This window comes from Falco naumanni, chromosome 7, assembly GCF_017639655.2.
Source record: "Falco naumanni isolate bFalNau1 chromosome 7, bFalNau1.pat, whole genome shotgun sequence".
NCBI classification, from domain to species: domain Eukaryota; kingdom Metazoa; phylum Chordata; class Aves; order Falconiformes; family Falconidae; genus Falco; species Falco naumanni.
The window spans coordinates 22073003-22099580 of NC_054060.1; the positions used below are offsets into that span (position 1 = coordinate 22073003).

General features: G+C 38.6%; 1 protein-coding gene across 3 annotated transcripts in view; it reads right to left on the minus strand.

The window, feature by feature from the left end:
• VPS13C (vacuolar protein sorting 13 homolog C) overlaps window positions 1–21291 on the minus strand; it is a 97058-nt gene extending 75767 nt beyond the window's left edge. For 2 of the 3 annotated variants that reach the window (XR_005828825.1, XM_040600341.1), the window contains exons 1-13: window positions 21117–21291; window positions 19516–19559; window positions 15501–15543; window positions 14610–14705; window positions 13765–13866; window positions 11327–11389; window positions 9363–9428; window positions 7103–7212; window positions 6659–6718; window positions 6012–6071; window positions 5219–5299; window positions 1073–1130; window positions 616–743 (exon numbers count right to left, since the gene is read on the minus strand). Coding sequence is in view for 2 of the 3 variants with exons in the window: in XM_040600341.1 (XP_040456275.1) it covers window positions 616–743; window positions 1073–1130; window positions 5219–5299; window positions 6012–6071; window positions 6659–6718; window positions 7103–7212; window positions 9363–9428; window positions 11327–11389; window positions 13765–13866; window positions 14610–14705; window positions 15501–15543; window positions 19516–19559; window positions 21117–21216 (1011 nt within the window). In the remaining variant the exon portion in view is untranslated. The remainder of the gene's footprint in view (window positions 1–615; window positions 744–1072; window positions 1131–5218; window positions 5300–6011; window positions 6072–6658; window positions 6719–7102; window positions 7213–9362; window positions 9429–11326; window positions 11390–13764; window positions 13867–14609; window positions 14706–15500; window positions 15544–19515; window positions 19560–21116) is intronic. The other variant, XM_040600342.1, reaches the window with a different exon arrangement.
• Window positions 21292–26578: the final 5287 nt, after the last annotated feature.

Here is a 26578-nt window from a genome sequence, read left to right on the forward strand (position 1 = left end):
CTTTCACAAACCAACTGTATTGTCTTCATTAGTTAATACACATTTTCCCCAGTTTCAGAACTGCCTTTGCATTATCAAACCTTATTGTACTGTTCTGAACTCCTGTTACACTCTGACATCAGGAAGAGCTAAAATGCTGTATGAAACTGACTGTAAATTATCACTGAATAAATGAAAACACTAACACTGCTGGGGAGCTATCTAAATGAGTTCCTTCACACTTCAGCAGGCTTTGTCACCAAAGCCAGTATACTCCATTCCTTCCCATCCTTGCTTGTACCTTGGCACCTCTGCTGTTATAGTGTCGGCTTACAGTTTTATAACATAAAGGCTACTCATAAGAATGATTCCATTCTTTACGTGAAAGGAATACTAGTGGAAGGGCTGAATACAAACGAGGTGGCTCCCAGAGGGTCCACAGGTAACAGGATCTAGCAGCATGTTACACAGAGGGAAATTGATCCTACACATTTCCCACAGTTATTGCTGAACAGTTTAGGCAGTCGACTCACATATAAGCAGAAAATTCCCAGAGACAAATGTTTTCAAACAAAAAAGTCCTACAGTTCATCACGAAGTCTGAAACAGGTAATACGAGATACCACACCAACTTACCTGTGGCTTAGTGAATTCAATGACAATTCTCTGTACTTCTACATTACAATCAATCTTGGGAGTTTTTAATTCTACTTCCGCATATGGGTTGATATAGAGTCTTGCAGAGGCTGATACTGGTCTAAAAACTTCAAGATATAAAAATGAAGATTTATTTTATGTTTACAATTAAAGTATGGGAAGCAATCTTAAAAATACTCATTTCCACTGCCTGATATATCAGCCACTTCATACAGATAATGTGTATGCTCAAGACCTACAGAATCAGGATGCAGTTCTTACCAAATATTAAGATAGCCCAGCAGTAGTTAAAAAGCATGCAAGCTCTAATATGTTCTGTTATGTTTACGTTTTCCTAAAAAAATGTTAGTATGGGCATGGCTGCACGATCAGGTCAGCCTGTTGTATATGAACAGGCTCAGAACATTTTATATTCACTCACTCCTAGCTTACTTACTGTACTGGTAGTCTTGCAGCTGGTTACCACTACATGGAATTCCTCTTTTCAGCTGATCCTGTAAAGGAATATAATATGGTCTAACAATTGCTGAAGAGCATTACTTGTTTACAGTTCTCTAAGCTTTGAGTAGACACACATATTCTGGAAGGGCCTCCTCCACCTAAACAGGAAAGCTAATACAGCACAAGCACTTCAGAGTGAAGGGGTCATATCAAAAAGAATTCTAAGTTTCTCCTATCAAGTGGAAGGTTAGTACAGTTTCTATTCAACTTCTGTCTAAATCTGGCAATAATTAATGCGAGTTAATCTAGAAACATACAGTTTTTGTACACCCAAATATGTAGGATAATAGGTCAAGCATTTGTTTTTAAACTTGAAAGTACCAGGAGCATCTATTCACATTCTACCCTTCCTCATTTTTAGCAAACAAGGAGGCCACTTGAACCTTCTTGTATTCTGCAGGTATGAGAGGAACTGAAGGCATAAAGAAGTCAGGAAAATAATAGAATAGCCCAAGAGGCCTGAGAAATATCATGCTAGAACAAAGCCTTAATTCAAAATAAGGTGTCTGATGTTACAATTCTTCAGCACTTTATTGAGATTGCTGTATTTATGCCCTAACATTTTATCTAGTTTCAGAATTGCAGTGGCACAACCAGTTAAAGCAGGAGGTCTGCTTTTAGGAAGATGTACATATTGGCTAGTACATGATGGCAGATGAAGTGTTGGATTCCATTATATTTTATAAAGACTATCAATATTAAGAGTTGTTTTTATGAGGAAAATATTTTGTAACTACAAGTTTCTTCAACCTAATCCTTTTCCCAGTTCCTTATTAAAAAACTGGTTTGTATTTTATAACAAGTACACCTGCTCATTAAAAATATTCATATTTCAACCTATTTCCTGTCTATTGAGATATATGAATAAAAGTTACATTTCAATGAGATTAAGTATAAAACAGCTAATCTCACAGCCAGCCATATACTCATGTTATTTAAATATGAAGACTGTTGTATGAACGTAACAGATTGCTACAGATTACACAGCTTATTCTTATTACAACATACACCAATTAGCTACTATGATAAATCTGATTTCCTGATAATGCTGCTTAGAATAAGACCAAAATAGCCTGTTTGGATAGAAGACCTAGCTCTCCACAAAAAAAGCTATACTAAAAGTTACATATAAAATGTATTCAGTTATTTAATACTGATAATGTTGCTAAACAAGACATCTTATTTGCTATTTGTTCAGTTCCTTTATTGATTTTAAAATTGTGAAACAGAGCAGGTGGGATAATACACTAGTAATCTTATGCTCATGATAAATTCCATTCTTCCCCAGTCTTCCAAGATGTGTTTTGAATTTATTCCTGCTCTCCTCCCCCCCTTTCAGGCACGAGGACATAAAGATGACTCATCACAGCTGACAGATTTAAACTAACAGAAGTCACAAAGCAGTCAAAAAATGCAAAAGTTCCAAATAATGGAGATGATGCTGGTATGCAAAGTGGTACTAGTATATAGCACTAAAACTGCTAAGGATTTCAAGAGCTGGAAAAACTGCAAGTGGTGAGATGCCTCAAGTTAATAGGTGATCAGAATATCGGATACTGTTTGTTACACACTGGAATTGCTCTGCCTTGGCACTCCAAAGAAAAGTTTACACGCAGGACATGCCACAGGCTTTGGGAAAAGGCAACTCCATTTTACAGTCATGGAGGGCAAAATCCCAATTCTTTCAGAAAGGACCTGTTAAAAACTTGCTTGATGATGGAACAGAAAGTGGTACTTCCTGATACATAAAACTTAAGTTCAACAGTGTGTCAGCTAAGCCCACAAAGCCACCTGTCCACAAGCATGTCAAGGATTGATTCACAGAGGATCTTTCTGACAGTGCTGGAATAACACATCTGAAGCACTAAGACTTCTGCTGCTGTCAGTTCAAACTGTGTCTTGGTTTGTATTTACTGTGTTTCACTTCAGACAGATATAAAACAGAGAAAACACCTACAGACAGGTAATTCCGAAGACTCCCATTGATAAAATAACTTGGCTATTATTAAAAATACATAAGCTTTACCACTAAACTAAAAAGGCAGAAGTTGAAGTTCTCTGAGGAAGTTTAGCTCTTTAAAATACAAAGCGAGAGACTGTTCATAGGAGAAATCAACATATCCTTAATATCTTCTACATACCGTGAATTTACATCCCAACTTTGAGACAACAAACAGTGCCCTACAAGGTATCCAGAACAAAAATAAAAGGGTTCAAGTTTCCAGTTTCACGTAACAGACAAGATTCAAAGAACTTTAAACAGACTGGCTGGGTTTAAGTTTTGATTCAACCTTCCATACTAATACCAAGCTCACCAGGTTAAATGTATATTTTGTTAAGGAAAGAATAGAACAAAAAGAAAGATACCTGTAGAAGATCAGCACAGAAGAAAAAAAAACCGAAACATGCAGTATTGTACAAGGACACACAGAACATCTGTATAACCTTTATAAACATGAGTAAAAAATGTACCATTTTTGCACAGAGAGCCCTTGTTCACACCAGAAACAGAATGCAGATACACAGACAGCATAGGTTGTACATCAGTTCTTCTCCACAGCAAAATGAAATGAGATTCAGACAAACTAACAACAGTAATCAGGTGTCTGCTACTCCATGCAAAGTGACATGTTTTCATAATCTATTCTTACGTTTACCTCCAGAACCTAAAATATTCAGTACTATACTACCCAAAAGCTCACTAGCAAGTTTTATTGACTGTTTCTCATTACCTAATAATGAGCTCTCTTAACCATACAAATGAAGTGGCCATCTAAAATAAACTTATTAGTAATGGTGGTTTTGCAACTTAGAAGTCCTCTACTGTCAAACAGAAAGAGGATGTATGCCCTCAGCCACAATTTATATTATATAGCTGTCCTGTTCATAGTGCCAAGGCTACCAGTTCCTCTTCCAGGAAGTAAGACTTGGAGGATAACACAGCAATGAAATTAAAACAAGTGCTTCACACATTTAACAATATTACAAGTCACAGTAATCCACTACTCATCCAGCTAACAATAACTCAAAACATGAATGAATCAGAAAAGACTAGATATAACCTCCAGGAAGCCCCCACAAAGCTGGTTTTACTCCTTCCCTGTAATTACAATTTTAAGGTATCTGCCTCTTGTTCTGTCTTGATTTACCCTCACTGCCCTTGCACTGCCTCTCCTCTTCTGCACTGGAGCACCATGAACTGTTTCTCTATCTCTACACCACCTGAGTTAGCTTCACCAAGTTGGAAAAAAGTATTTCCAGCACCATCTTTTCCATAGTGTACCTTAATTATGTTCTATCCAATGTCACTTTTAAAAGCCTTCATTATTCAGCCCTGCTGTGCATTCCACATGTAAAGCTGTGACCCTCTTCTGTCTGTCAAGCACAGCACACTCATTCACTCATCCATAGAACTCCTACTAAAGCTCTTCAAAATTTTGCCAGAGCTACTTCACCTAATAAGGGCTGCTATCTTAAAGAACTACTTGCTACATTAGCCCCTCCACAGGTTTTTTTTGTTTCGTTGTTTAGGTCTGACAATGGATACCTACCTACCTAAGCTTTTATTTATTAAAAAGCAAAAAAAACTTTTCTATTTTAACATCTTGTTCTTCTATGTGGCTTCACTCTATTGGTTAATTTCAGCCATGCATCTTAGCTAATCTGGAAAACATGTGATCTAAGTTCCTGCTCTGATAAAGATCTACTATTTTTTATTATTTTTATTAATGCTATGCTCATCTAATTTCTCAATATTGTCTTTTTCCTTACAGTAGCTATAACATAGCTCATATAGCCCAGACACTGGTTAAACAGCATGAAGTTCAGATGAACAGGCTTATGGAACAGATTTTAAAGATGAACTTTCTGACCTTTTCTAAAACCTGTAGGGCTTGATAACATATAAAGTTCACCAAAAATATTAGCTATCAATGGTGCAAAGGATTAACATATGACCCTGGTATCAGAATATGGTTGACTGTAAGCGTGAAGAGTGGGGTGCAAATTAGCAAGGTTTAGTTTTGAACAATACAACAGCTATAGAATACAGTAATGTTTAATGCATTTTCTTCTACGTTACCAGTATTTCTTCACGGGAGCCATGATAATACATTTTGCTCTCTATGTTCCAATAAGCACTGAGGCTGTCCAGGCACAAAAGCTGCACAGGAAATAAAACATTCAACAGATTCCACACTCAGTATTCAACCTGCTCTGTGAACTTAGCTTTCCATTTATGAGAACAGAAAACAAGTGAAAGCAGACTAAACAGCAAATCCACCATCAGCACTGAGATGCATTTAATCTTATAAGAATATTTTTTAAGTGAAAATTGAATTGCTAAAAAACAAGTTCTTAAAGCACGTAAGTTCATGCACATCTGTTAAATACAACTCCGGATTGCAGGAGCGAGGGTGCACAAAACCAACGTTTGGCCTAATTAAAGAAGCCAGGACTATTAAAACTTTCTTATATTGTTACTATAATTTCTTAGATCTTTGCATACGCCTTTCAGTATGGGGTTGGGGGGCAGGAAAAACAGAGAGACTGCTTAGCTAACAGAATCCCAATTACTTTAGGATACAAACTAGAGTAGGAAATGGCAATTTGACAACCTATTTGAAACCAGTTACAACGCAGACTTGCTGTATAATGCATTTAATGAGGGCATCACTGTCCACATGTAAGGAAAAGTATTTAAACCTTGGAGTTGAAAGTCATGCCTTACATGAAGCTAGCTATTTGTGCTCTACATCTGTTTAAATACACTGACAAATTCAGACAAACAGTAGATTTCTGAAAGCAAACTTTTTCAATTATTTAGAAACCCAGATTACTTCAATTATGTAGAGAAAAAAAAAACAATACATTACCTTGTAGATTATTTTGGCAGCTTCATTCAGAATAGAAGGTGTCCAGTTCTCATTTGTTGTCTAAAAGTTCAAAGTGATAAAAGTCATTCTGTGTATCTTATTTAACATATTTTTGGTTTTATCCTACACTTTCAAGCACGAAATGCATTAATTTTGTGCCAGTTTCTCTAGACTGCATACACACAAGTCAAAATCCAATATAAAATTTGTCAGTTTATTTTGATTTTCAACTCCCTAATCCTACCCATAAAATCCTTTAACATCTAAGGCAAACAGGTGTTACCTGAAGTTTTCTCCCTGTTTCTCAAACAGCCTGGCAAAATACCACATTATTTATCATCATGATCTAATGTTTGCCAGAATTCATTTATTAGACCTGGAAACAACCTGCCCTATGAAAGGAAACATTCAGTTTTCAAGACCACTTAGATCATAAGAAAAATCACTAGTCTCAGAAAGTGTGACGTTCCTCAATCATTTTCCCTTCTACATGCACAGAGTTCAAGTACTATTTGTATGAATAAAAGACCATCTTAGCCTCCAGTTTACATACTTTCATTATATTGTTAATAGCTTGCTTTTCCTTTCTGTTACTCAAAAGATAAGTAAATCAGAAACATAAGAACATGTATGTATACACACATTACCATTAAACTAAGCTCGCCCAACGTCATTCCCAAGGAAATTGGAGACTGTGGATCTGTGACCTACAAAACCAGAAAAATTAAGTGTTTTCAACTATCTGCCTTTTGACTCATCTGTAACCCCACCAGTTTCTGCCATTCTGGCCTTAACCCAGAACACTGAACAATTCTGTACATCAATCACACACACTAACATACAGCAGCCATCATCCACATTGAGTGATCAAGGCAACACTGGACAAGGCAAAAGGGATAATATCTATTTCACATATCCAAAATATCTGGCTTTCAGTCATATCTGGGACACTTTGTTTGAAGAGCTGCAGAAGAAACCACAGCAACTTTTTCCAGGTGGCAGATAAGAGAGAGTTTCTCTCTATGGACTAGACAATCATGACTACACTGGAGTTCAAATTAAAATGAAAAGAATATGTTCCAGATACTTACATCATCTTCGTATTTAACGTGAATGCCTGTGATTTTGACTTGTACATTTTTTATAACTTGAGTTGCAAGCTTTTCCAAGAAAGTATCTTTCTTCTCCTCCTTTGGTTTGTCTAAAACAGTAAGGTAAAGAGAGTCAGCATTCAGTGTAGTAGCTGCACCTTGAATTCAACCACACCAACAGCTATACCAATGTAAATTTAATATTTTCTCTAAAATGAATACTTACATTTTCACTTATTTAGATGACACATCTCCATCTTTTTCTTTGCTGTATACTCATATTTTGAATATATAGTTATTTAGCCGTGCAAGCACAACACAACCACAAGAAAGTTTATGTCTGTTTCAGTCAAAACAGTTTAGCTTAAAGCACGTTCTTGTTTAATATACTTCTCCCCCCACCTTCCAAAGTAAAAGGCTCTCAAAGAGTCCCTGAGCAATTAATTAGGGGTTTCAACAAGCAAATAGGTAAGACACTATAATTTAGCACACTATACTCTTGAACAACCATGTGAAGATTGATACTTGTACAGCAAGCAACCAGCCCATTAAAGCCTTTCATACAACACTGCCTGAGAAAATTAAAAAGCTGGTGTATCGTAAGTTAAACCCAACAGTTACTCTGAAATATTCAATTTCTTCCATCCTGGACTTACACTCTGACCCTTTAAGCTAGGTCAGTATCAGACTCTGCTATGCCACATCAGTGATACTTGAACTTATGCTGAACAAGACAGGGTAGCAGAAGTTGCATACCCACAGAAGTTCAGCATTCCACCCAAGGCAAATGTACACATGCCCAGGCAGCGGGGAATATTTACAATCCCCATTATTTAATGACATAACTCTAAAAATATTATCTTGGGCTGAATGACTTAACATTTTACCTAAAATATGGATAGATGAGCTGCTTCTTCTCTGGCTATTTTTACAGGCTACCTTGTCTTGTTCAGCATCCACCCTACAAAGCAGCTTTATCTGAGAATGAAACTAATAAGCCTACCCAGCTTGCACATTTTTGCTGTAAATGCTACAGATGGCTCAAGCTGAAGAACCAGTCACGGCTACTCGAGTACAGAAAAATAAGGACTAGAGGTTTTGACTAAGTTTAGGGTTGCACTCTGAGTTTGACTTCTCTGCTTACTTTAGCTGCTTAACTTTTTAAATATGCAACGCATGCTGAACACCAGAGATATGTACCTTCACACAACTTGCTATAAAAATTATGGTAATTTTTGTTTTAAGCTTTAAGAGAGGTTCAGGAGATTATTTTAACAATGAAAAAACTTCGCTACTGAACATGACAGAACACTATTTTAGCCAATAGAGCATTTGATTTCATGTAAAAAAAGTTAGTCAGGAAGAAACCAAAATGTTGTAACATGTCTACATGCAACTCACATTTCCTCCTATTAACCATTCCTTCTCAACTTCCACTCCCTATTAACAAAAGCCAACAAAATACTGATAAAAAAGAGCAGAAGTGCTCATCAAAGCTTCATGACCTTCAACAACAAGCAGGCAATCCATTAATGTTTTTCCAGCCAGATGCAGCTACCAGCAGCAACAGAAGTTTGATACCTTACAAAGCTTATCTAGGGTCCCCACAAGGCTTTTTACTCCAGTTACAAGCTTTGTCCAAAGACCAAACAGATAACAGTACAACCCTACAGGATACAGCAAACCATTCTTAGTCACGTGCTAATACTGAAGACCTGCATTTTTTGGTGCTTATGGACAATGACTATCCTCTTGGGGAAAAACATCAATTTCGGTGCTGTTAAAATATCAGTCATAGAACTATGCTAGCTATTTAGAACAGAAGCTAAAAGGTGCTGAAAAAGACTTTGCTGCTATATCATCAATATAGTACCAGATTTACCTTATATAGCTGTTCCTGGAATATTACAAAAATTAAACAGATCTCTTCCACATTAACTTTTTCCAAAAGTTACAGTGAAGTGCCACTAAATCAGCCTGCCAAATGTGTACATTTCTGTTGTAAATGCTACAGATAGCTCAAGCTGAAGAAACAGGCACAGCTGTTCAAGTAGAGAGAAACAAGGACCTTTCAGTCTACTGGATCCAGAGAATGGATAAACAGCAAAAAAGAATGCTCTCCAATTTACATCCTCTCTTTCAAACAGGAGAAAAAAAAAAAGGTATCACTAGATTTATACCTGAGGCTAAGAAAAACTAATCCAAACAGAAAGCAGAAAAAAAGTCTTTAAAAAAGTTAAAAGCCGTAACTTTTACCCACCTTTTGAGTGATCATGACCTTTAAAGGGCCTCTTAAAATGCTTTTTATACTTTTTACGCTTACGTCCTTTTTCAGTGCAAGCAATTTTTGGGAAAAGGATAAAATTCAAGTTAGTAAAGCAGAAATACAAGAAAGCATATGAAAAGATGGAAGAAAGTTTAGCCTGTCTTCAAGCAGAATGCCTTAGTAATGTTTCATAAGAAAGCTTTTAAAGAATTTCAGATCTGTTAAGAAAGCAATCAGCTACTGCTCATAGCACAGAGCCTTTTCCAGAGTTTATGTACACCTTCACTCTCAGGGAAACAGCTGAAGCCTTGCTCTTTGCCCTGCCTCTCCCCTCCCCCCCCCTTTTTTTTTTTAAGTTACTGAAGGTTAAAGCCCAAGTAAACTAACTAGCCAGGAAAAATCTTAGATATTAAGTATCCAAATTTCTACTTGATCAATTGTCCTGCCAATTGTAAGGTCAAGGCATTTATTTCAACTTTCCTATATACCCTATGTAATGTCTCGAGTTTGAGGAATTACAAATAATCACCACACTTCTCAGCACATACATATCCAGACTTCATAACTGCACTGCATAACGCAATTCCAGATCACCTATGTACAAAAGAGCACCAAGAACAGAGCCATGACTGATTATTAGAAACCCTGGTGAATAAATTTTTCTGTAATCCAAGTGTTTGGGTTTTACTTAATGACCTCAGGCAAAGGCATAATTTTTATAACTGAACAGTTAATAACATACGTGGGGAAAAAAAGCAACATGGAAGTTTAAATTCAGAAGACACTTCTATCATACAAAGGCCTAAGTCCCAAGTTAAGATATTTGAGATGTACGTGGAAACCCAAAGGGCACTTTCCAATATGATTCTTGTGCTCATCAACAGTATGGTATGAAAGCCATCTGAAAGAACAATACCAGTAACTGCAAAAAAGGCATATAAAAATTATGACTAAAAGCTTTACATGAAATTAAATTATATTACTTACACACAAATTATGACCCCCACAATCACAACCATGTCATGTATTAAATTAGTGCTCATATTTTTCCACATTTCTAAAGAGAAGTAGTTCGGCAAATTGCGTAGTTTCTTTCCCCTCTCTGACCATATAAGGGGAAATGAACTTAGCAACAGGGCTGCCTGTGCTTCGCTTTTAAGAGGTTTTAGCATGAGAAGGGTGTATGCCACTAGAGCAAGAAGGAAGTAAGTGCAACAGGGTATTTAACTATGGGGAAAAACAATTTTCTTTTTATGTTATTTGTATGCCAGTTCAAACAAAGGAGGATAAAGTGCCTGCCAAGATTCCAACCTGTCTTGCAGGTAAGGTGATTACCCTACAAATAACAAAAAGGAAAAACTATGCCAAACAAACAACTTCTTTTGGATAGTTCCTTTAAACAGTAGAAGTAATCCTCTATAAATTATATTTTTAGAAGACAGTTTCCTTCGCTAACTATTAAATTTGTAGGTCTCAGGCTTTCATTCCCGTGTATGACAAAACTAAGGCAAGATGATTTTCTTCTTGATTATCCACATCCATTACTACAGAGCAACTGAAAGTATGATTTTAAGCTCATACTAAACCTGCACTCAGATAAAAGCCCACTAAGGAATTCTGGCTAAAAAATTTCTGAAGATATGGCTCAAGAAGTTAAAAAATACAGCAGGTACAACATAATAAAAGTTCATCTGAATTCCAGTGGAAACTGCTTCCTTGTGTAACTTGAGAGCAAACCAAATAAACAGAAACATGGAAAAGCATGCTAAATGCCTTCATTCTGCTTTGGTTCATTTTGCCCATCCAGAGTTTCAAGACCATGCACGCTTACCAAACAAGTATTGTTTCCTCCTTTCTACATTTGGCTGCTTTGGGAGAGTGTTTTTTAATTTTTATTTTTAATGTAAGCTGCATACCTATTATGCATGTGCAAAACATAACTAACCATGCATACCCACCAGGCTTAGCATCCTTGTAAATCAGACTCTCCAACCCATACAAGGAATCTTGTGAATGAGTGCCTTGGTCCACATGGCAGCAAATAACCAAAAAAATACATTTCATTTAGAAGAAGAAAATCAGCTCCTGATTTAATGTTAAGTTTATAAAACTCATATATGACACATTAGTATTTCCACTGCAGTACCTGATAGCCAGAGTCACTTCAGAATATCTAGTTTCAAAGATTATCTACACAGGCAAATTATGCAAATTTCATTTTACTTATAACCAGCAAAAGACAAGAGCTGCAAGCCTTGGTCTCCATATACAAGTTCTGATACTGACAGATTTTAACAGCTTAGGAAACAGAAAATAGAAAAGCTTGTTATCATTTCCTCATCACACTACACAAACCACACAGTGATATGACTATTTTGCTCAATATTGGAATAGCATGTCTAAAGAAAATATCCCCAGGACTGTATGCTAAAATCCTCTCACACAAATGCAAGTACCAAATCCAAATTCTAAATACATTGACAGGTAAGTACTACCAGGAAAGCAAATACAGCTAAAAATTCATGGACACTGGTAACTTCCTTTTCAATGTATTTCCTTGATTTTCACCAGCTATTGTGTGCTATTAAAAGCCTACAGAAAGAGCTGAATTTCTTAGAAGTTTATGTTGTGGTAGGGCAACTTGGGCCCCTAGACTTCATCTAGCAAAAAGTAAGTAATCTGCTCATTCAAGAACTACACAAGTCCTCCTGAGTACAATATTCTAGTACAACATCAGAAACCCAACTAGCTACTGCTGAGATATGATTGCAGAATCATAAGACTGTCTCAAGTTGGAAATACCCATAAGGATCATGCTGTGGTATGACTGAGAGGATAACTACAGTTTAAAATAACCCAATCTGATTGTTCCTCCAGCTTTTCCTTCACAAGGCTTAAAGTTTAAAATCACAAAATGTGGCTAAACCAAATTCTAGTTCAACAACACAGAGCTGAGCTACTGAGGTTATTTTTTTTTCTCAAAAAAAACCCTTACAAATGCTGAATGTAGTACATTTCTTTCAAAACTGACCACTGTCACAGGTGCACAGACTCACTTGTCAAATTATACGAAGTTCCAGAATTGGAATTCCTCAAGCAGCACATATTAGGTCAAATCCTTCTTGTTATATTATCCCTTCATCCCATTGCTACTGGCGCCAAGAATAATGGCTGAAACACTGCTGCTTTACAGCATCCAAGTTCTACATGCCCAAGGTTAAACCTCTATGAACATCCCTTTGCCCCTGTATGAAGTAATGGCTGCAAAATTAATTCACTGAAGCTGTCTTAGCTCTCATACAGTTTCTGACGCACCAAAGACAAGAAATAAAGCAAGGCCTCTTTCTTCTACTGTAAATGGATTGCCAGTTCACTGTCTGAAGGAAACTGCAAATATACACTTCAAACTAGCAAAGCAGGAACAAGGCAGTAGAGCATCCTGTAACTGGAAAATTAAATAATCAAAGAGAAAACAATCAAACTACCTTTTTCTAAGTGTTCTAAGCATAATTTCATCTTCAGTAACTTCTCCATGACTTGCAGCATTACAGGTATTCTAGAGATGCATCTTAAGAACCATTATACTGCCCAACAAACAGCTCTCACTTCAGAAAAAAACTTGAGTAGTAACTTTTTCCTCTACCATATAATTAGTTACCTGTTATTAGTTCTGAGCTTTGTTTCTATGCAAGCTTAATTTATACCATAATTCTGTTAAAAACATTTATTATGACAAAAAAACTCCACCCAAAAATCAGGTTAACTTGACTGAAATGATCAATTATTTTAACCTGTAATTGAAAGTGTAATTTTTTTTAATGACCCTGATCAAAAGTTTTAAGTAAAGTTTCCTACAGTCATGTCCAATTGTTTTCTTGCATCACAAATTATTTCCTACTCAAGAGAGTCTCATTTCTCAAACCAGTCAAAACACAGTACATAGGACAGCAGAAATTAAAACAAAAGCATTATTGTTGAAGTAAAAATTTACAAACCTTATCAGTCTCTAATTTAAAGTTTTCTTTAAGCAAAGGACAACCTGTCACATGCACCTCTAAAATTCATTATTAAATATGTATTACTGATGAAGATATCAACATTAGCCTCATGCAATGCAGTTTCTACCTCTGGTCCTGTTCTCCTAAAGCTTTAAGCCAGGGGGAAGACATACCAGATTATAAAATCCCCATTCCCATGAAAGCTGACTGGATAAATGAATGGTTAAAAAAAATAACATTTATTTCAAGATTTAGAGGAAAAAGCTTTTTCAGAGTAGTAAGATGAGCTAGACAGTTGAAAAAACAAAGTTTATTAAGTCAATCACAAAATGGGACTTTTCTTTTATAGCACAGTCTAAGTCCTCAAATTTCAGGGGAGACTTATATTAACTCAGTACCTTTTTCTGCTGCTTTCTGCAAGGCCTCCTCAATCCTTGCCAGTTCCTTCTGTTTATTATCCTGCAAGTATTTTTCTTCCTTCTCTGCATCATATTTAATGCCTGTAAGCCAAGTTAGGACCACTTTAATCGTAAATTTCAAGTTATATAAAGAAGCAACTCACACTATATTCAACACGATGTTGCAAAATACCTCATTTGAGATAAAAGCTGTTCTAGGTTTAATTGCTGAAAGCTGCATCCAGCCTCTGAAATTGTAATTTTTACACACTAAGACATAAAAGGATTGTACCAGCATTCAAGCATTACTTCACAAGAGAATTCACATTTCTTCATAATGGGAATTCATACTCTTAAGTGTGGCCTGTGCAATAAGTATATTTGACACTCTAAAAATGTGCAAGTTTTCTTAATATACCAGAGGTTCTGATTTCAGGGAAAACTAATCAAGTTCTCTGATGCTCTTCTCTCTCCTTAAACACAGTTCTAATGGAATTACTACTTTTGATTGTTGTCAGAGGCAGGTGAAATATATCATGCAACAGCAAAAATATCTTAATCATGCCAGAAAAGTGGATTCAGAATAAGCATACTTCAGAGGAAACTTGGCTGCTGAATTGAACTCGGAATGGATACAACCAAGGATTTCCATAAAAGCAACAGGTGGTGTTTTCGCCCACCCTTCTTCCACTAACTTGCCAGCATCTGTCTAGAAATTTCCCTGAGGAAACAGAATGTAAAAATGGCAGCTTACACAAATTATTTGCTATTATATACTCATTTACATGGTACCTTGAGATATTTTTTTCTTCTATTATTTAACTGCATTGGTGAAGTTTACGTACTTGCTCCAGGAACTATCAGAAGATATAAGCCTTCTAGAGTTGCAACAACTGCCTCGCCATACAGATTCTTCCAAGGAATCTTCAGAGTAAGTTTATCTAAATAAAAGAGATAGAGTTAAATCAAAACAAAAATCTACACTGTGCTTAGTCCAACCACCTCAGCCATCAAAGAACATGAGCCCTGTATTCTGATGTCCTAAACACCTTAGAAAGTAAGGAGAAACTGTATGGGTTTAAACATTTTATAAAGCCCTTGAAGTGAAAAAACACATACAGAGAAAATATAAGCCATAACTTTAAGCAAGATGACGCTGTTAGAGTCAGAAGACTTCAGACCAAAACCTGAGATCATGACTGGAGTTCAATTCACTGGAGTGAACATGATTTTCCCAGGGAAGTAGAAGAAGAAATACAACTACATTCACCTTTAACAAATGGAAAGGGATTTTTAATTTAAAAAAAACACCAGGGAAAGGATTTTTTTAATAAAAAAAAAAGCATCTAATAGTTTCTAAACCCTTGGCATGTTTACCACTTTCATGAATCTTACATAAATTCTTCATATTCCTACTATGTCCTTTAAAGAGCCACACACACTCTGCCTATACTGAACACCCTTGATCCTTCATTATCTAGGAAGAACGTCTCAGACCTGTTTTTCATACCAGCCTACAAAGTTCACAAACAGGGTTTGCCAGACAACATTTTTACAATTTATCCAGGGCAGTCACATCAGACTTCTATGCTAGTTTCAATAGCAAGTACAATTACAGAGAGCATTTATGAACGCTTGACAAAAGAAATTCAGAGTCAGGATTGACCTTCAGTCTTGTACTAAAATGCCTGTACTAAAATTTCCATTTCAATACTACCATTGAAACAAAAACTTACCTATCTGGCCAACTTTTATTCTAAAAGGTACATCCAGTTCACTCTGTGAGGAAAAAAATAAATTATTAAACAGGTCTATGTATTCTAAAGACAAGCTGGTTTATACAGTGAAATTATTATCTTTACTTCTGTTAAAACTGTTTTGCCAGAACTGAAGTTCCAGAACAGAAACACTTCTCCATTTGACAGAATTTTAACTATTTAGCCATACTCATGTGAACACATAACCATAAACATGGTTAGGCTTGCAAAAAGCCTTAAAATAAAGCATGTAAAATTTCTGGCAATTGTCTCCTAAAAGGATGATAATGCCTCACTCCAAAGGTTACTGAAAATTAAAATTTTACCTATATACAAGAATTTCATTTTACATTTTTATTCATTTGCCATATAGGGTTTGTTGGTTTTTTTTTACAATAGTACTTAGTATTTGCAAACACATAAAAAGTTTTACTAACAATACTGAGAAGTTCTTTGCAAAATGCCTTCCAAAAATCATGATCAAGAAAGGCTTAGAAAGATGAAGAACATGTGACAAATGCACAATTATCATCATCAATTAAAGCCTCACAAAATATCTCTCCTATACAGTGTAGAGCAAAACCAGAAATAAAACTACAAGAATATCATGAATAGCAAAAAGGGACAAAGCGAAAGTAGAAAAAAATCAAATAAATAAAAGGAAATCGTAAAAAATAAGTCTCAGAAAATAAAAATTCCAGAACAGTCTTCCACTTCAGCATTCTTTTCAAATAACTTAACCACAATTCAAAGACCTGAAGTCTTAACCTCAAAGGCTATAAAAAGCAAACCCATTTTCCTAAACGAGATAGGCATTAACCACTTGTCTCTTCCCATGCACTAGAAAACAACTTTGACCACCAGTCTTCCAACAACTTAAAAACATTTAACAGAGCTGCTCCAAAAAAGAAGATTAATATCCAAATTAACGTGTCTGCCAGATTTCCACAGTTTTTAAAAAGTATTCTGAGCTGCAGTTAGGAGCCTAATATCAAGCAACTTTAAGTGACTAAGCTTGTGACAGTATTTCCATGGCTTTTTCCTTTTCAGCACCTCAGAGAAACAACTGAAAAGCAAGACCTATGGAATATTTTAACCCTTTCCTGGTTATAAACGCATAGTCCTAGAAACTTATCCTTATGCATTCAATTCTTCCTGGTGGCAACTGCTCTTCAGCACTTCCCAAATATTTCTTCCTGCAGGCTCCTGCACATTAAAAATCTGGTCATTAAGCTTAACTGGAAGCTTTCTTCTCAGTTTTTATTTTTCATTGAAATGTATCAGGAGAGAAAAGTAAAACAGACTCACTTAAAATAGTCTGATCTCCAAACTTTGTTTTTAGTAGTACGACCAGGCATAAAAGGAGGCTGAAACAAATTGTGAGAGCAAAGAAAGATCTCTGCTCTTGATAGAGCTAGGAACAGTAGAAATCATGTAGAAGCAGATAGCAGAAACCAAATCCACCCCTTTTAATACTTCATTTATGAACCACAGCTAAATTCTGAGGAGGACCTGCTCAGTTTGGCCTGCTGAAAGGACAGGACCGTGAGTCTAACATTGAAAAAACAGTTTTCAGAAGAAAACTGAGGGGGAGGGGGGAAGCGAAGGATAGGCTAGAAATTAAAGATGCTTTAAAGTTGTTGAGTAAAGACAACAGACTGACATAAATTAAAAACCGTGAAAGCACTGTGGTTTGATGTTAACATGAAAAAAGATCTACTGAAAATACTTCAAGACTATAACTGAGAAGAAACACGCAATTTTAGCTTTGAAGATTAAGAGCTGTGACCAGCTGGATACTGGATACAAATTCACAAGTAAAGCTCAGAATTCAAGCTTTTTGGTGGTAATGATGGATACAAGCCGAGAAACACATAACAAGTTTCTAAAGAGCTTAGACCAGTTTGTCATCAGTCATTTTTCATTATGATTGAAAAATAGGATAAAATTGAAAAAAAAATGCATCAAAAGGATTCATTACTATCACTACTATAAGTTTTTAATGAAGTAAAAAAGGAATATCAATAGCAACTGCCCCATTATACTCATCTCTTCTTTTTTGTAGCTCAAGTCACACTAAACAGTACAGCCTCACAAGGTAAAAAGTACGTATTTCACAGAATGACACTTCAGCATTTTGGGTCAGTAAACTCTTTAACATATTTTTTAGGGGAAAAAAAAGGTTACATTTTAAAGGTGCCTAAAAACTAATCTGTACAATTTTATTTTAGAAATTTTACACTAACCTTCTTAAGACTACTTTGCATGACCTGAAGCCTAAATTTTTACTGAGGTCTGACAAACTTCCATTTTAATGAAACACTCTTTTACTATGACCAAGGGGGGGGGGGGGGAGTGGACTCAGCAAGCATAACAGTAAAAGTTAACTATTTGCTCACTTCCCTTTTCCTAAGGACTTTCTTTTCTTACATTTAAAAAGTACTGTATCTATATACAGAAATTAAAAGGTAGTTATTTTCTGGTGGAAAACCTTAAGAGGAAAACAAAAACAATCCAGACAGCAGACAGGTAAACTAGAAAAGAAAAAGTTGGACCATATCACATTCCTTTAATCCCTTCTTTTGCAAGAAGGTAGAGGCTACTCCTCTAAAAGTGGTGTTCAATATCAACCTTCATTTAACTACTTTCGCACAGAAATCTAACATACTGCTATGGTAAAGCAGCCCAAAACATCCCTTGTTTTCAGTTCTTGAATTCATCTTAGCTCTGGTCAGTCACATACACAAATATGCATTTTTAACTGCTAGAATCATAATCAACCTTGCTGTCATCATAAGAAGGAAAGACATGTAGAAAGTAGATAACACTTCCTTCTTTCCTTTTTTAACGGCCAGATTATGAAGATATTTGTATCAAGAGTTTTAAAGTACAACAAAATTATCGCGAATGGATGAAATGGGAATGTAAAATATGAAACTTCAGAACAATGATGAGAAACCAATAATTATGTCATAAAAAGATCCAACTGTTTTCAATTCACAGAAGAGTAACAGTTCTCAGTGTAGTTTGAAGACACAAGATTGCAGTGAGATTCTCTCAGTAGTGCAGGTGTTCATTAGCTCAATTAAAGAACATAAAAATCAGCCAGTTGTTTGGGGTTTTTTTCAGACAAGAATATGGGTACATCTTCAGACAAGAAAAGGGATTCATTTTTTTTTTCCTTCACTCCGTCATTTCTATTTTAAAAGCAAGAGAATGGACCATTGGAATAAACATATTTACTTCCACAGAGTATGTATTTTAATGACTGCCAGTCTTAATAAGCATCAATTTACAGAGAAAGTCATAAACATAAGCTTCAATCCCATCAACTGAGGCAGAAGGATGAACTTTTTCTCCCTTCATCCCCACACCAACAAATGAGAAGAAACTTCTGCCTTTCAGAAGACTTAGATCAATCAATGAATGTGAAATCAGGCCTTGAAAAGCCACTTACTCAACCAAAGCTAAAAAAAACTCAACAACAAAACCTAAGCCTATGAACACTCATTAGATCTAGTAAATTGTTCAGGAACATACAAACATCTCCTGCGTGGACATATAAGAGGAAAAAACCCCACGACTTAACTATGAATTACGATTATACAGTAGCAGTCACAGCAGAAATTAAATTCTTTAAGTTATACTGGATGACCAAAATAGTAACAGAAACACATCAACATCTTTTTTTAAAGTTTTATCATGTCAAGCCTCAAATACTACAACAGGCTGTATATGCATGTATGCATAAACATGGAGAAACTCACCTCAAAACCCTGTTGCTAATTGCTCAGCAGTTACTTTTCTCTTCTGAAGGAACACACTTACCTTTTCAAACGTAGCTAATTTTCTTCCTTTGATCCAGTAACATGGGCAAAATTGGAAACAGTTAACCAAGGACTTACTTCTTGTGAGACTACAGTAAGTAACATTTAAACGTAAGACTTAGACTTTTGACACAGAAAAGCAATTTAAAAGAAATTAGAACACTTACTAATGCATTCTCCTTTATCTGTAAATTGTCAAGTGCCACATTACCTATTTAGAAGAAAAAGAGAACAAGTGACTTTCGACTATTATGTAAGTTGGAACAAGGAACACAACTACAATCCTCCCAAGTACACATGGATAAAATCTGAAAACCTTACTCCAGTTACAAAACAGCACAACGCGTCTAATTTGTAAGTCATTAAACACTGATTATTCAGACAAAATTTCATGGTGGAAGAGATTACAGAAGCTTCACCAACTTAAAGGTCCGCATGTTTCTACCCTATTAAGTACACATACAGTAACAGCAAAACTTTCTTACTATTCACTTTATTGCAAATTGTAATTACAGTTCTATCAAGGTAGGGTAGACTAGGAAAAGTGTATCTTGGTTGTGATGATTTTATGTAACAGAAAAATCATGAATCAGAAAGCCACAAAAACACATGCCTGTTTTCACAACACATTAGCTTTTCCTGACACAGGCAACATAATAGGATTTCCACAGGAAACACTGGCACACAGGATTTACCTGAGGAAAGCACATAGCATATACCTCTTAGTGCTTTTAATGCCATGTTCGATTTTTAATGTATTAATAATTTATAAATATTTATCATCTATTAGTAATTTATGAATGTTAGAATACTTACTACCATGGCAAGAGCAAAAATAAGATGACGAGAAAAGTCTCGTCCCTTACGTGTGGGAATCATTTAAAATAGCGAGCCGTACTTCAAATGGGCTTTTACATGCCTAGAGCGTAGCAAACCAGAATGTCCAATATATTCACCGATAACATCTGCTCTGTTTTATGGCATTATCACTTCTGTTCAACAGACATTATTTACACCAATAAATTAGCCGGTTAAAGACACCCGAGCACCCCACCAGCCGCCCCTCAGCCAAGGCCTCCTCTCCTCCTGAGGTCACTCCACACGGGCCCGCACGCAGCAGCACACTCCTACCCCCAACCGGTACACTCTCGAGAAAAGAGAGGCCAAAAACGAGTTCTTGTTTTGGTTTTTTTCTCCTTGCCGATCGTTTCGTGCCTCAGCGCACTCCGAGGCCAGCGACGTGCGCCCACGCTGCGCCTCAGCCCCCGGGAGGACCCGCCGCCGCGGAAAACCCGCTTCGCGCCTTCTCCCCCCACGGCCCCTCAGCGCAGCGAGGAACCCGCCGCTCCCCCACAGGCCGCCCGCCCCGCTAGAGCAGGGAGAGGGGCCAGAAGCCAGGGGCACGGGGCGACCGACGGCCCGTCATGGGCGGCGGGGTAGCGGGCACGGCCTGACCGACCGACCGCCCCTCACCAGGGGCCGCGGACCGCCCGCAACTCACGGTGGGGAAGGGGCGGCGGGGTACGGTCCGCGCCACAGCCTGACGGCCCGTCCCTCACGGAGGGCCGCGGCTCCGCCGCTCGCCCTCTCCTCAGAGTGCCGCGCCGCACACTCGCAGCCCGCCAGCCCCTCAGAGGGAACGGCGGCCCCGCCAGCCGCCAGCCCCTCACGGGGATACCGCAGCCAGCGAGCTCCGCTCCCCGCCGCGGCGCGGGGCAGCGCCCAACTCCCGTGACAGCGCCGGGGCACGAGAAAAGGGGCTCCTTACCCCCCCATATGCCCAGCTTGAGCTGAGACTTGTTCAGGTTCTCCACATAGTCGCCCAGGAAGCGGTTCAGAAGATCCGCCACCACCGACTCCAGCACCATGGCGGAGGCGGGCCCCACCGCACGCCAGCCGCGCCGTACCGACCGGGAGGGCAGGCGGAGGAGGGGAGGGGGCGGCGGGCGCGTCCCCGGCGGTCAGGTGACGGGGCGGGGCGCGGCCCAGCGCCTGACGGGCTGGCGGGGCGGCGCGGTGCCCCCGCGCAGGTGCCGAGGGACGTGGGCGATGGAAAGGCTCGGAGCAGCGGCGCCGCGCTCCTCGGGAGCGGGCTGGGCCGCGGGAGCGGTACCGAGGGCCGGGGCAGGGGGCGCCAGGCAGGGCGAGCCGGCGGCGCCTCAGAGCCGCGGCGGCGATCGGGCAGCGGGAGGGGCCGGGCCGGCGCTTCCGCGGGCGGCGCCCCCAGGCAGGGCAGCGCCCCCCGGAAGCGCGGCGCGCCCCGGCGCTGAGGCGACAGGGCGGGTTTCCCTGGGCGCCTCAGGGGACGGCAGCCGCCGTGTGGGCGGCGGAGCGCGGGCACGGAAACCTCCCAGCGCCCTCCGGCCGCGCCCGGCTAGGTGCCCCCGTCGGCGGTTCCCGCCGAAAGCCGTGCGTACACCTGAGGTACGGCCCGATGGCTTGTGTATGCAGCGCTAGGCTGGAGGGCTGATGCGAGAAAACACAGTGAAAACCCTCAAACTGTGCAGGCAGGAGCCACACAGGTAACGGGAGCCGTGGGCATGCGGGCAGGGGCCGCGCTGCCTGAGGAGAAGGGCTGGGGCTCGGCCCGCTCAGCGCCTCGGGGGGCGGTCGGTACAGATGAAGGTGAGCCCCACAGGAATGTCAATCAGCCTTCTGACAAGGACGTGCTAATTGCTGAAAGAAAAACTACTGAAGTGATAAGACTCAAGGACGCTTGGATAAAATAATTGTGGTAGTGGGAGATCACGACCTCCTACTCCAATGGCCCCCCGAACAGAGTGAACCCCCTGCTCAGGGAGTATGGGTAGTAAATTTACAATGAGCTGTACCTTTAAATTGAAGCAAGAAAGCAACTAAACAATAATTAGCTCATAGGTGTAGACTTTGGGCAGAACTAACCAACTTCACTGTATAAATATGTATTGTGAGTACAAGTAGGTGTGCAAGGTAGGAGGAGCGATCCCCTTGCACCCAGTATCACAATAAACACACCTGCTTTGTAACTTATCCTGAGTTACAGAGTTTAATTCCACACGTCAGTGCGACCGTGCCATCCGTCCTGTTCAGACCTTTATTTCAGGTATAGGCAGCCTCCGGGGCGAATGCCTGCTACCACTGCTTCGGCTGGGACTAGACAGAACCTGCTTTGTGCTTGGGGTTCACAAGGAGACCACCTTGTCTGCTAACCTAGCTGTTCAGTGACTTGAAAACTCACAGGCAAAGAGAACACGAGTAAGAATGTAAATTGTAAACCCCAGGTATTTCTGAGTTCCCAGCACTGCAGGGAAAGCAGGTGAGAGCATGTGGTTCTGTGTGGTGAACCCACAGGCAGCGATGTCAGCATGGGAACATGCTGTTTAAATCTCAGGGGGACTAATTTCAAACCGGTTATGGAAAGTTCTGAACTCATAGGAGCTCGTTAGTCATGGTGGAACAGCACTTTGAAGCTCAAAATGACACATTCAGCCTAAAAATGTGTTCCACAGAAAGGAAATGGTTACTAGCAATAGGATTCAACATCAGAAACATATTAAAACACATCAAGACCACGATCAGACTATTGACAGGGTGAGACAAATACTCCTTTAAACAGCATACAAGTATATTGTAGAGCTTAGTGCAAGGTGTTACAAAACCACAAATAGTTCAAGGAAAGGTTTTAAGGAAACTGGTAAAGGAGTGGCCCATCAACAGCTGTTACCCCTCCCGTTCTGTTACAGCCTGTGTTGTCAGGCTTGCAAGCTCCCTCTGGCTGTAGTTGAGGCAAATCCAAACAGCTGGTTGGATCTCTTCTGACTTTGAGTAGTGCACACATACGTGAGATCACCGTTATCCAAATAATGATGTGTCACATGGATTTTCAGTTTGTTAAATATGTGATAAACCGTACAGTCCAGTCCAGAGCATGCAAGCAGCATAAGATTTATTATTTAGCATCCTTTTTTTCCCATTGTGCGAGACAAAGGCCACACCTGTACCCTATTACTTTACATATTATATGCCTACCTTTCCTGCAAGCATTTCTAACATCTAAGATTGAATAGGTAAGTCAGACCCACAAAGCTCAGGCTGGCAGTGACTGTTACACATGATGGTCTGGATGCAGGTTTGACTGGGGAAATCATATTATTGAACGCTGGAGAAGCACAGAACTGCTAGGGAGGTTCTCTCCTTGCACTCCGTCATAAGCAGCCACTAGTAATGGCTATGATGTATCGATACAGGGAGCCTTTTCCTTCCCACATACCATGGCAGTTCTTGCACAAGCACTGTCAGATGCTTTATTAATAGTCACAGTATTGGGCAAAATCTTCTGAGCATGGTGCATTCTAGCCCTTTTGCAAAACTGGTCTATGCCTGCATGTGGAAAGATTGGGTTTATTTGAGTTGTTATGTGGGTTTTGTTCTTTATGAGAACTGTAGCTGTGGCAACCCAGAGGTGACTTCAAGTACTGTAAGTCTGTCTCTGTACCTTCAAACTAAACACATTGTGATTCTGACATGATTACTTTAACAGATGAGATTACACTACAGAGTTTTTTTTATTTTTGAATGGCATTGAAATAATCTAAAACTGTGGAAGAATGAGGCATGCTCTGAATGATTTTACATAAAGCTATATATAAAAACCCCAGCATTGACTAGAGCCTCTCTTCTAAGTCATTGTTAGGGAGGGAAGGGGCAGAGGGAATTGTGAATGCCAGGTACCAGCCCATACAACTTCTGTGTGACTGCAGAATTCAGCATACCAAGGAGTAATGTCGGGTTGTTTCCCGGAAGACAGGAGTTCCTGTTTATTGCCAGTTGAGCACACTTTTGCCCCAGTCAGTAGGAATAATGTACTCAGAGCAGCTATCACGAAAAGTTCTTATAGTTTTAAGCCAGAGCTGAAAAACAAAATCATCAACCAAAAATTCTTTGTTTCTCATCTCACAATAAGAACTGTCAGCCCCTAAAGATCACTACAATTATGCGTATGTCTACGGCTAAGGTCTCTACATATCTAACTATATATATTCTAGATAGTGACATAACAGTAAACGTCACAGTTTGTCATGAACTTAACTTACAAACTCAACAATTTGTCACAGGTACAAGCTTACTTTGGAAGGTTTGTTTCTTTCTATTACGATACAAGCTTACTTTGGAAGGTTTGTTTCTTTCTATTACCAGACCACATTGCACTGACTCCCAAGAATAAAGCAATTCTTTCACAGTGAGATTTTAAAAAATACAAGGAAAATGGAATTAAATTAAGTGGAAAAACTGTGAGGATAGCAGTTTTAATAGGTATTTTATCAGCCATATGTGTGGTTACTTTAAGTACTGAGATACTACTTGAAAATAAAGATGTATTTTTGAACCTCTGCTACCAAACAACCCTTTTTCAGTCTTCCTGTGCCTCCCTTGGAGATAGGATGCCACTTAAAAATAACATTAATGCAGCTCTGTTTGTTGGTAGGTACTATTCCTTGTGTGTTCACAATGGAAAAGGTAAACAGTCCAAAATGCAGAGGGGGCGGGAACCAACCCCCAGAAGAATCTCATACATGGTTACATGACATACGAGTTCTGTATCCAGAAGAACAGATACAGGACAAACAAATTTTGGTATTTGCGTACCACTCATTGAATACACAATGTTTGTTCACCTCAGGGAAAAACCCATGCATTCTGCCTATGCTTCCTAAATACCAACATTGAATAGACATGACTAGTTTGATAAACATGAAAGGAATCAGTAGTTTCACTCAGCTGAAAGTCATCAAAAACAGCATGTTCTTGTTGATGTATAGAGGCTCCTTGTGTGTTATTGTAGTACTTCATTAAATAAGAGGATCTGATAATTCCATCACTGCATAATAATTTACTAAAAAGAAGACATAAATACAACACTGTAACACGAATTTTGTGGGTTTGCTATTTATGTGGCAGGATTTGCACAAACCTCTTAGGGAAGCCTTTACAAAAAATGAAGCCCAAAAATCCCCCAGGAAATCTGCATTGAAAGTATCAGTTAAAGCTTCAATTTTATGAATACAAATACACATTGCAACAACAGATACTTGTTTAGTGTGGCCTGTTACACAATCTTGCATACATAAATAAATAACAGTCAGAGCAATTCTAATGCTAGTCTGAGGTGGGTACATGGATTGATAGCTCAATAATGAAGCTTTCTTGTCCTATTTTACTGCATTAATATTACAAAATCTCCAGCTCCTACCATCTGACTGTTGGCAAGAGAACAGATGGCAAATTTTATCCACTGTACCTCACTAAACAGAGTGTATGCCTGTTAGCAGTTGGGAAATTAGCCAGATATTGTGGCATCCACTTTCATCACAAAGCTTACAGAGATGAGAGGACTTTGTGATGAGTTAGATCAGGTTGCCAAGAGCCATGTTTGGAGAAGTTCTAAAAAATCTCCAAAAGTGGTTATGCCACAGCCTCTCTGTTCCTTACCCGCTCTGATTGTGAATGGTGTTTTATTCCTTTTAGCTGTTGAGAATTTCTCTTGCTGCAATTTTGGACTGTTACAGTCTCAGAAGTAACTATATATTTAAGGCATGTATTTTTGGATTTAACAGATGGAAGAGACCATTATTGATGAATTTTCCATATTGACTTTTAATAGTATTAATAATAGTATTTGATATTGGTTTTAATTTTATTTCTTTATATTTTCAAATGTTATAGTAACTTCATTTTTCACTGTTTTTAAGCTTATTTCTAAGTAGTGCGCAAGAGATTTCATTAATGCTGAATTTATATTTAGAAAATAAGGGAAAACAAAAGATGTGTCAACAATTACATCAAATACTAAAATAAACACCCAAATTACATTACAGGAGCTAGAATAGCAGAATAGTTAGAATAACTGCTACTACTTAAGAGTTATAAAACTATGCAATAATTATTAAGATAATTCTTAGAATTTTTTGCAATACGTCTCAATTACATTAGCAATAAGTAAAACCAACAGAGTAAGATATATGAAGATGTCTGAAGTACTAAGATGCCAGCATATAGCAATCTGCTTTCCCTTTTCCCCTGTGACAGCTGGAGACTCTCAGTTCTCTGTGGAGAGCTTGGAAGAACTCACCTCTGCAAAGCTATGATACTGTTTCAGTGTGTGTCCTCTCTCCCTGTGATGGAACAATAAAATGCAAAAGACTTGCCAGGCACAAATATGTGAGAACTAAGCAATACGCAAGTGGAAGTGTG